General features: G+C 33.8%; 1 protein-coding gene across 1 annotated transcript; it reads left to right on the top strand.

Annotated features, from left to right (window-relative positions):
• Positions 1 to 10,138: 10,138 nt before the first annotated feature.
• Positions 10,139 to 11,110, top strand: LOC131908325 (olfactory receptor 4C15-like). Its single transcript, XM_059259378.1, has one exon. It carries the CDS (start codon positions 10,139 to 10,141, stop codon positions 11,108 to 11,110), a length of 972 nt encoding a protein of 323 aa, XP_059115361.1.
• Positions 11,111 to 11,906: the final 796 nt, after the last annotated feature.

Genomic DNA, 11,906 nt, shown 5'->3' with positions numbered 1-11,906 from the left:
AGTTCCATTCATATCAGATAGAATACTTGAGTAAGTTATTTAATTTCTTGACAAATAGGTATGACTAGACTATCATGAGTTTCTTTTAGGTGATGTCACTAATTCATCCCAATGAGCGATGTGACCTAATTCCACAGGGAAAAACCTATAAAATCTCCCTCTTCCAATTCATGTAAAGGCAGGCATTGGGCATCCCTTTCCTGGCTTAGATGCTGACACCATAATACTCCCACACTTTACAGAGAAAATGAAATCCAGAGAAACCATATTCAAGATTAGTTTTCATAAAAGTAGTTTATTTGAAATTATTGAGTGATTTTATCATTCTAAATTTTCTGTATGTAATATATATCCATATATATAAAATAATATTATCAATGAAGAACATTGAGATTTAAACCTACTCTATATTACTTATGTTAACTATCTGTAGATTGTCAAATTGAATTTGCAGGAAAATCATTTAATACAGCATGTTTTCACTTCAGTAGGACTGACAGGCCAATTAAATTTTATGGGCAAATTTTCTAAATACTAATAGTATACATACTATACATTATTACACATGAAAATGCCCAAGTATTAGAGCCTGCAGAAGATACATGACATTGTATTGCATTCCCACTGGACAGTGTATAATACTTAAGATCTAGACCAAAACAATATCTGAATAAAGTGTGTAATAACAATATTAGACTAAATGTATAATAGAGGTTTAGACATTTTGGGATGATTTGCCCACATAATATCTGTGTGGGCAGGACTCATAGGAAATGTGTGTTCTTGATGTTCTTGCCCTACAAAGAGGATATTTTTCCCCAAGATGGTTCATTTGTCCCCAAGAATTATCATAGAAAATGAATACTCAACATCACTGGCTCAACTGATTTATAAAGCTGCTAATCTAACATTTAAAATAAAATCATGAATTAAATTATTTTCATTATAGTATACCATTCAAAACAGATGTTTTGTTCCATCACATATCAAAACCAAATGTTTTCCTTTTATTATTTTAATTCAAAATATTCAGTTGTAGATTCTGGTAATGATGTGTCAGGAGAAAAGTGTGAGAGGTTGGGTAAATCACTTCTCCTGATGGATATGGAAGAACTGATATGGGACACTGATAACTTAAGATGAGAGACCACAAGAGATACACTGCATCTCAAGTTCATTCTTATTGTTACAGCTCCATTGTAACAATTAGAAGTTCACAGTGAAGTGGAGAAACATGATTTGCAGGCCACTATGTTCAAGGGAATGTAACAAGTGTTATTTTTTGTTTTTCAGGAAAACATCTGAGGTATGTCTTAAATGTTCTTTAGAAAATGAGGAAGACACAAGCATTCTTGTGTTCCTTCCCACACTTGTTGACAAATTTCCCTCTTGATAAGTATCAACATCAGGTGATTGTTCCTGTGTCAGTGTCACAGATTCATTATATCCTTACATAACCTTAACTCAAACTCCAAAAGAAAGGAAATTATAGTTTTAAGCCAAGAGATAAATACCGAAAACCACTGGCCTGTTTTATTTACACTAAAGATTAGAGTTTTCCAAGATTCTCCTAACAGTTGTTTCAGCTTTCCATTTCATTTTCTGTGTTGAATTTGTTTAAGCTTGGCAAAATTCATCAAAATACTATCTTTTATGCTAATACTCAATTGGCTATTTTAACAAACATATTTATTTAAATATTTTTTCCTTTGAAACCAGGTCCCACTGTATAGCCTTGCTGGCCTCTGTAGAAAAAAGACTGGCTTTGAACTCACAGAGATCCAGTGTTTGCGTCTGCAATGCTGATCACCTGCTCTTCCACATATGGCTACCTTTAATAAATATTTGGAAACACATTTTTAGTATTGAAAGTGAAAATGCTTATAGCATTTTCTAGCTTTATTATGAGGGGAAGTGCCTCGCCTTATTGCAACTTGATATGCCATGTGTGGTTGATATCCCTGGGAGGCTTCTCTGCTGTGGGTTGGACTTCTATATACTGTGACTATGTGTGAAAACAATGATGGTTCAGAAACAATATTTTCTCAAAGTGTAACTGCAATAAAAGTAGTGATTAGCACAAAACTTATATTGGTTCTATCTACCAAAAATATTGTAATTTTTACGATGAACATGAATCATTTTCACAACCTCAAACTTTTTCATCTGCTGATTATTCTTCTCTCTGTATCTGTGTTAAAATGTAATTTTCTTTTTCTTCTTATCTTCAAACTTCAATAAATATAAAAACTATAAAACAATAGCACCTAGTAATTTGTACAATTATTCAAAATAAAATGAAAGCGGAGGTCTGCAAGATAGCTCAGTTGCTATCATACTTTTTGCAATGTGTAGGACTTTTAAGTTCTGATCTCTAGTAGCCACTTAAATAGCCAGGATAGGAATGGTGGCAATGCCTATAATTGTAGTTCTGTGGTAGAGGGACTCAGAGATATGTGGAGTGCACATGCAAGTGAGTCAAGCTAAATAGTTGAAATCCATGTTCAGTAAAAGACTCTGCCACAAAAATTATAGGAGAGAGCGAAAGAGGAAGAGACACTAAAGATTACCTCTTTCCTGTGGATGTATCTGTGTGCCCAAACATACACATATTCATCACACAAAACTAGTTAACTAAGTAGATTATTTGGGTCAATGAGAAGAAATAGATTCAAACAGTCTTGTATCATAAAATATCTGAAATGACAAGCATGAAAATGAGAAGTGTGGATGTCCTTGTAATGAGAAATGTTAAACCAAGCTTTAATGGAAATCAGAAGAAAGGTGCTCTAGTAAGAAGAGGTGAAATCAATGCAAAGCCCTGTTACTCAGCCTCTATGTCATCCAGGAAATCTTAAACAGAAGTATTCTACCTCACTGAAGACCATGAAAACAAGATTTGAAACCAAGAACTTTTTATTTGAAACATTCTGAAGTTTGAAGATATAAAAACAAGATATCAGTTTTTATTAATGTAAATTTTATCACTTCAGAAAAAAGTCATGGACTCTTGTTTTACAGTTCTAGATAAATAAAGAGGTTATGCAAAGTGTGAAAGGGCTGGGATTCCTACAAAGATTCCTTGAGAAACTATTCTTTAAAGAAATGTAAGTAGCATTAGCTGCCATGAAGATACCAGGGTGTTGAACATGGCAGACCATGGGATATAAAAAAGAAGTTCCCATATAGGGAGCAGAAACAAATCAGGAGAAAGGTTGCTTGTAAAATAGTCAGTAGACATATAGACATATGGAACCTCGTACCTCCAAATCACCGATATATATATATATATATATATATATATATATATATATATATATATATATATATATATATATATATATATATGCTTTATAAGTCCCAGAGGGCAGGGCGTACGAAACTACAGGATTTGGAGTTTATCCTAATGGGTTTCTCTGTCACTTTCATTATAGCATTCTGTCCTATGGCCTTTATCTTCCATTTTGGAATGAGAACATTTATTCTGTGTTGTTACATATGGAAAACATGTAACTTGATTTTAAATTTCTTAGGGTTTCAAAATAGATAGAGAGCTTTAAAGAATGCTCTTTACTCTGGCAAGCATTCATAGTCAAAGAAGGTGCTGTTCAGTGTGTTGATAGAGACAATTCATCAAAGGTCTTAACCATCTGTGGACACTGGATACTGGAATATTGATTAGCAAGGAAAGAAATATCTACTATTGTAAGAATTGCATGAATGTTTTAGAGGTAACCAAACTCCTTCCTATTGTTTTTTAGTCAATTACCATAGAAAGAAATACATGCCAGGCACTGTAATTTTGTCAAATGTGTGGGGAACAGATGAAATCCAGAGTGAATGTGCATTATTGAAATAATCACGGCCATGTCAAGGATGCCAATGCCTCAAACCCAGGAAAGCTTTCACTGGGTCAGCCTCAGAGGAATGGCAAAGGCTTCCTCTTGTTCTATTGTGGATATTTATAAATGACTGACCCTTAGTTAAAACCAGTGTATGCAGAAACAATCAACTACAGCTTCCTACTCTAGGATGACTGCAACCTAGACTGCTGCCCTGCAGAGACCACCTATGGAGATTCACTAATCCACTTCCCCCTCCCTCCTGAAGTGTATGAGGAATGTGCTAAGTTTCCAGGTTTTCCTTGGTGCATCTCCATCAGAGTCCATGCTTCTTTCAACCCCAGCTTTTCTATACACATTTGTGATTTCTTAATTCCCTTTCACCTAATTCATATCAATATCAAAGCCCTGAAGATAGCAGATAAAAGCTTATGAAGAAGTTCAAGAAGGACCTAGGGCAGAATTTACTATTATTTTCTTTTTTTTTTTTCCTGAATAGACATGATGGAAGCCTTGTATACATTTATGTTTGTATCCCTAGAGCACTTCTTATCCCAGTATAGAATAGCTTCTTTTTGCAGTGTGTGATGCTTAATGCAAAGAACTATACAGCTTCCAAGTGCAGACATTAAGTAACTTTTGAATGCTCATCCCCAAATTGGACAGCTATATGATTCCCCCCTAGATCCAGGATATATTTATCTTGGAAAAGAAGACAGGAATATCATAAGATCTTGAGGATGATGAAGATTACAATAAAACCATGTCTTCAGGAAATGGCATGATCATTTCATTCATGAAAAAAATCAGCACCTCTTGATTCTTGCACTGGACTGGCACGAGTTCCATCATGTATAGGGAAAGGGAGTCATGAATCCCGAAATCTCACTGAGGAGCTACTCACAATTAAATGTTCCTGGTTTAGGAGTACCATTTCTTTAAGCATATATCCCCAGGAATGTTCTATGATCCATCAAATAATCTGCAATCCATCAACCTTAAAGCCAGGGTGTCAAAATCAATAGACTCATATATAGGAGGAGGTATATTTGTGTAGAAGGAAGGGGTCATAATTAGAGTGGCCATAAGAAAGTATACTGTGCAGTCAATGTGGTCACAGAAAACTGTACACCCCCACATGTATATTTAAGCATCTATGTAGTACATATGCATATATGTATATGTACAAATATGGATGACCTTGTTGAAAAAACAAAAACAAAAATACTCTTTTTACGGAAATGAGTATTTTTATTAATGTATACATTCTAACATATTTATATATGAAATGTTTTTCTTTAGTCAACAGTCCTTGCTAATGTTTCACAGAACCGTAGATATTATAAAGATTGATTGATAAATTCCTTGAAACAGAACTCAGCTCTTATCATGGTTTGTGAGTATGTGAGCATTTTACTTAAATTATGCACAGACATGACAGTCTATTCAATATATAACACTTTCCTAATCCTGAAAGCGAAAATGGTTTCATATAGAACCATTTCTCAAATTTCTAAAAACTTTGAAAAAAATGAGAATATAACAAACTCTCAAGAAAGTGAAAAAAATGAACAAAATTATGTCTCCGATATTTTTGGAGCCAGAAGTTATCCAAACCTCAGGGGAATTGTGAGGAAGTCTCACAGGTAGATGACCTCTCAGGGAACACCCATTAATTGCAGTTGCAGTTAGGGAGTTTATTTGGTTCCTTTATTTTCTTTTATTATTAAATCATGTTGACAAATGCGTGAGGGAAGCACTTGTGATCTCCTCTACCTTCACTGTCAGACCTGGTCTGTTCTTTCTGTGTGGAAGGAGACATTGGCTACAACAAAGCATTTTGGTCACCATTACATGAACTGATTTCAGTAGAAAACAAGAGATAGGTGTCTTCAGGTTTTACACACAGTCAACACAAGGTGAGACTCAGAGGTGCATTTCTGCATTTATGGAGATGTTTTTAAATTGTGATGAAACACTTTATATTTGGATGCTTGGAGTCTGCCAATATTTTATTGAGTATTTTTGCATCAATTGTCATGAGGGAGATTGATCTGTAATTCTCTTTATTTGCTGGATCTTTGTTTGGCTTGGGAATCAGATGTAGTAGTTAGGTTTCTGTGTGTTTAATGATATAATTGACTTTTCAGTTCATAAGTGTGTTCTTAAATTTTTCTATCAACCCTGATGCAAGGATTCCTTATCTTAATGAGGATTTTTTATGGTCAAAGTTAGAGCACAAAACAGTGAATGAAATGATACTCTAAACACCAGAAAATAGCAGTTTAAACTAATAACTCCTCAAGTTCCCAATGCATTAGTTGCTGGTGTGCAAACTCCTTTCTTCCCTCATTCCTTCCTTCCTTCCTTCCTTCCTTTCTTCCTTCCTCCCTTCCTTCCTTCTTTCCTTCCTTCCTTCCTTCCTTCCTTCCTTCCTTCCTTCCTTCCTTCCTTCCTTCCTTCTTTTCTTCAGCCTTCTCTTCCTTCTTCCCTTTCCTTCTTACTTTCTTACTTCATAGGCTGTTTATTCTCTCCCTTCTTATATATTTTCCCAATTTATTAAAATCAAAATTATTTTCAACTTGTCATCTTCAAATGGAAACCAAATAATCCAGGAGATAGCATGTTTTTCTGTATAGTGTCCAACAAATATTTACCTTTTTGCTGATCCACACTCAGTTACACACTAGTCTAGTTGCCATTCAGTGCTTGAATTAAAGGTAGCATGCTTTGATATTTGTGAAAAAACACTGATACAGTGTCATGACAGACAAAATGCCGCTAAGTTCTATACAACATTGAAAATCAATATAAAATGTTCTACAACTACATACTAAGACAGGGCACAGGAAAGGACATTATGGTCAGAATAATTAACATCATAAAGTGAAGTTGTCTGATTTAAGTTCCTCTCATCCACTTAAATGTTTCTCAGTATTAGGATTCTACCTCTGGTCTGTTCAGGAAATTAAGTAGTTAATGCACTGAACTGCTTGAATGGCAGTAGTCATGGCCTAGCCTGTCTCTTAAAATGTGATGAATCACCTAGCTATCAAAGGAGAAGTTTCAAAAATCCATTAGGAAGGAAATGCGAAGAAATAGAACTCCCTCATATTACAGAAATCGTAACACCAGTGAGTTGAGCCATTTAAGAAAATCAGCAGTGCAACACTGAGGACAGAGAAAAAGGATTAGGAATCTGAAATGTAATCTTTGTTCTGACAGTCATAGAAATTTGCTTAGCTACACATACAAAATCAATTTTTATTTGTGGATAATTTTAGAATAAAATAAGTTTGACTTATGGAATTTAACATAAATTATAAATTAAAATAACATTTCAACTTCAACTTATTATTATTGGTGCTATCAATATTTTACTTGTTTGAAATACATTTCAAATCAGCTACATATAGTGACAAACTTTCTGTTTATTCTCTCTGATAGTTTTATGTATATACGCATTTTGCATTAACAAAAATGTTCTGTTTCCTGCAGATAGATTGATGCTACAATTAGCTTTTTGCTACAATAAGTGAGATTGAAATAGTAGGCACTATAGACAGTTGGCATAAGCAGGAAAATGCCCCCAAATCACCCAAAGAAATGGATCAGTTACCAGTTAATACAGTGAGTGGTCCCTAAGTAAGACCGGAGACAGCTCTTTAATGTTCAAATTCATGACTGTTGGGGACAAAAAGATTGTAGATAATTTTTGAACAAGTTTAAACTGATTATGTAAGTTCCTAAATGAAAGTTTGGACTTGAAATCTAAGAATATTTGGAGGTGAGAGTGTGTTGACTCAGCAGTATGATCATTTATGGAAAGAGTATAATATTTTAAGCATGTTATTACATATGATGTCATCCTGTTAGCACATGGGTTCCACTTTTGATAATGTAAAAAATAATCTGAAAACACATTTTTTTCAGAACTTTAAATGGAAATTGATTTTGTGGTTTAAATATTGATGTATATTGTGATAAAATATTTTGATAACAGTAACAAAATTTATAGTAAAATATCTTCACTTATTCTACAATAATAATAAATGGACACTTTATATTCTTATGCTTCTCTTACCTAACATATTAGTATTTTAATTATAGTACCACATGAATTTATTTTGCAAGTCTTATTTATATATCACTTCTCTTATGGATATTTTAGGTATTTCTATGTTCAATGTTTCTTTATTTTAGAAATCTGTATAGAGTATAATAATAAAGAGAGAAATCAATAATCACTAAATATTAATTTTATAAACTAACAGGAATATTTTGATATTATGTCATGTCCTAATGTAAAATATTCTAATATAATTCTTAGAATAAATTTTGTGACTGGGTATACATGTATACAGAGTATAAATATGTCTATAATTTGGAGTTATTTCTTATATGTTCTCCAAAACGCGGTATGAATAAATTTCATCTAATTGTTATAACTTTTATTGAGAGTTTTAAAATATTTTTTTCATAAATATATTATTGTCTCTCCCTACTCAACCTTCTCCCAATTCCTTTCCACCTTCTTATCCCTCTACTTCACCTTTTTCTCTCTAAACACACATGCACAATGACATTCTTTTATTGTTTTGAGTGCTTCAGTTTTCACATCAACATATGCATGTGGCCATTGTTAAAAGTAATGCTGTTGTCAATACTCACATGTTCTTGTTAACTTACAGTGTGCAGAATATCTTGATAAAACTCTGAATGTGGCAGGTTGTCGTTGCACATCTTGTAATCCTAGCACTTGGAGGTGGAGGAGTGATATTCGGGATATTAAGATCATCCTAGTCTAAATGGTTATTTTGGAGCCAACTTGAGCTACATCCAGTTTTTCTCAACACCTCATTATAACAAAGAGCCATGTGTTTGTCTTCTGTGTACCTGAAACCTTGATGTTTGACAGTTCATTTCACGGCACATGCTTCTTACACATAAAGCTGTTTTCAGACTATTTGACAACAGAAAGTGAGCAATTTTTCTATCTACATAATATGTTATTTTGTCTATTTTATATTCATTAATTTTTGCTCTATAGTTGAGTTTTTCATACTGTATACAATGAAATGTATCAATATATCAACAGCAAAACCTCCCTTCCACTTCATTTTTGTTGTTGTTGTTGTTGAACCCACTAAATCAGTGCTGTTCCTATGGGTCTGGTGCTATTCAGTGGAACACTGGAAACCTACTAGTGCCCATATCCTCAATAGAGTGATTTTCCCTCCTCAGGAACAATGCATTGTCAATTGTAAGCAACTTTAGAGGATAGATTTATTTATATGTAAATTTGTTATCTCTACATGAGAGTCATTAATATAATCTTTTTTCTTTTCTATATAGACACATTATTGTTTTACTTACTTTTTGGTATATGCATATGTATGTACATATATGAAGTTACACATGTATATATATATATATATATATATTCACAGAAAAAAAATTTATGATTAAATTTCTGTTGTACATATAGAAGAAGAAACCTATAACATTGAAAGCTGTATTTATCTAGGAGAAATGAATTCAGGTGCTAGAATATTTACATAGATGTTTTATGAAAGAGTTTTATTTTGGAAAGAGTTTTCAAATGGATGAATTATGCTTAGCCTTTTAGGGGCATGTTAATGTGAGTATTATTTAGACATTTCCAAATTGAGCCTCCTCTTAATATTTGGAGATATGAAGGTAAGTTGTTTATCATTATGTTTTATAGTAAATTCATATGAATTCAAACTATACATCTTGCATTTATTTAATCAAATTTTCATTGTATACATAATTGGTAAATATTCAAGTCTCAAGAATAGAAATTATATTCAATAAGTTATTTCTCTTTTCATCTATGTGATTGTCACTAATTTTCATTTGTAGGTCATTGATCCATTAACTTCTATACCTTCTTCATCTACCCTTTTGGCTTATCAAGATTCCTCACTCATACAAAACAAAGTAACAGGTTCTTTAACAACTATATAGAGAAGTAGACTGTGGAAAACCAATCAGTACTCTGAAGTTCTCACTGAGATGAAATATCCCAACCATCATCCTCTTCAGTCTTTTAAGTGGTAATGTGTGCTGTCACCTGTGTCTCCAAAGTCTCAAAATTAATAATATTTTTTGTTTGATCTTAATATCTTTTGCACAAATGAAATAGAAATATGATCTCCTGCCACATACTGTTGACAAGTTAGTTGAATACTGAGCATTTTTTGCATTATTTCATTACTGATTATAATATTAAAAATATGTGAAGAAAAATTTTCTCATAATTTCAGGTTTATATGAATGCATTTATTTTGCACATTTTCTCAAGAATAATGTTAAACCAGAGCTTTGTCACTGAGTTCATACTTCTTGGTCTTTCACAGAACCCAGAAGTTGAGAAAATATTATTTGTTTTCTTTTTGTTTGTTTACCTTGCAACTATTGGGGGCAACATGATAATTGTGGTAACAATTGTATACAGTCCCTCACTCTTTGGTACCCCCATGTACTTCTTTTTGTCTTTTCTATCTTTCTTGGATGCATGCATTTCTTCTGTAATGACACCCAAGATGATTATAGATTTCTTCTATGAGAGGAAGATTATCTCCTTTGAATGTTGCATGGCACAACTGTTTGCTAGTCACTTCTTTGCAGGGGCCGAAGTGATTGTCCTGTCAGCCATGGCCTATGACCGCTATGTGGCCATTTGCAAGCCCCTTCACTATTCTTCCATCATGAACAGGAGGGTGTGTGGCATTCTGGTGGGAGTAGCCTGGGCAGGAGGCTTCTTGCATTCTATCATACAAATTATCTTCACATTGCAGCTGCCCTTCTGTGGACCCAATTTTATTGATCATTTCATATGTGACTTGTTCCCGTTACTAAAGCTTGCCTGCACTGACACACATATTTTTGTCATTTTAGTGTTTGCCAACAGTGGGTCTATCTGCATCATCATTTTTTCCTTATTGCTTGTCTCCTATGGTATCATCTTGTTCTCTCTGAGATCTCACAGCTCTGAAGGGCGGCGTAAAGCTCTCTCCACCTGTGGATCCCACATTACTGTTGTGCTTTTGTTCTTTGTCCCATGCATATTAATATATGCACGAAATACTTCTGCATTATCTTTTGAAAAGAATGTGTTAATATTTGCTGATGTCCTGACACCATTGTTGAATCCTATAGTTTATACTTTCAGGAATAAAGAAATGAAGAATGCCATCAGGAAAACGTGGAGAAGATTGTTTAATATTTCTGGTGACCATTAAATCATTTAATTTATAGGGATAGAAATATGGCTCAATTTGTTATAGATCTTAGTGTATGTTCATGAGGACCTGAGTTTGGGTCTTGATGTGCCTTTCCAACTTGATGTGAATTTCTAAGGCAGGTCTTGGGCATCAATTTTTATACCAGCACCCACTTAAGAGTCCATTCATCTAGATTTTGTAAGACACTCCTGCACCATCATCTAGGTCCACTATTTGAACCCCATAAACCTGGATTCTCTGGGAAATTTGCTCCCTTGCCCCTCAGTTAGGCATTGCTGTCTCCATATATATTCTGTACCCTTAATTCTCTGAACCACTGGGAAATCATAGCTCTGCTTCACCATATAGGCCTCCTGGCTTTTTATAGATCTCCTCATAGTGCTTCCATTATTGCTAGCTCCTTCCAGAACCCCCAAAAGCAGCCTGCTCCTAAGTCATCTAATTCCCTGGCACTTCCTGGTAGGTCCTGTTCTTACAAAATGCAACATCCCAACAACGCCTACTCACAGTAAGTCAGGGATACAGAAATTGTTAGTGTCTGATGATTCACACTTATTTAACAAATGTTAGGAGATATAGGTTATAATTTATGTGAAGTTATTTTTCTGTGTTAGAACATAAATGTGAAATTTACATAGAAAGAATATAACTTGGTATTTTGAATGTATGGACTACTGAAAGTTTTGGTGCTTCTGGGTACCATATTCTAATGTTATCAAGAATCCTATAAAATTTTCATGTCCTGTTGTATTTGAATTGATAAAAACAGGTTATGAATCAATGCTTAAAAATA

This window comes from Peromyscus eremicus, chromosome 4 (assembly GCF_949786415.1).
Source record: "Peromyscus eremicus chromosome 4, PerEre_H2_v1, whole genome shotgun sequence".
NCBI lineage: Eukaryota > Metazoa > Chordata > Mammalia > Rodentia > Cricetidae > Peromyscus > Peromyscus eremicus.
This window is presented reverse-complemented; position numbering and strand designations above follow the sequence as displayed.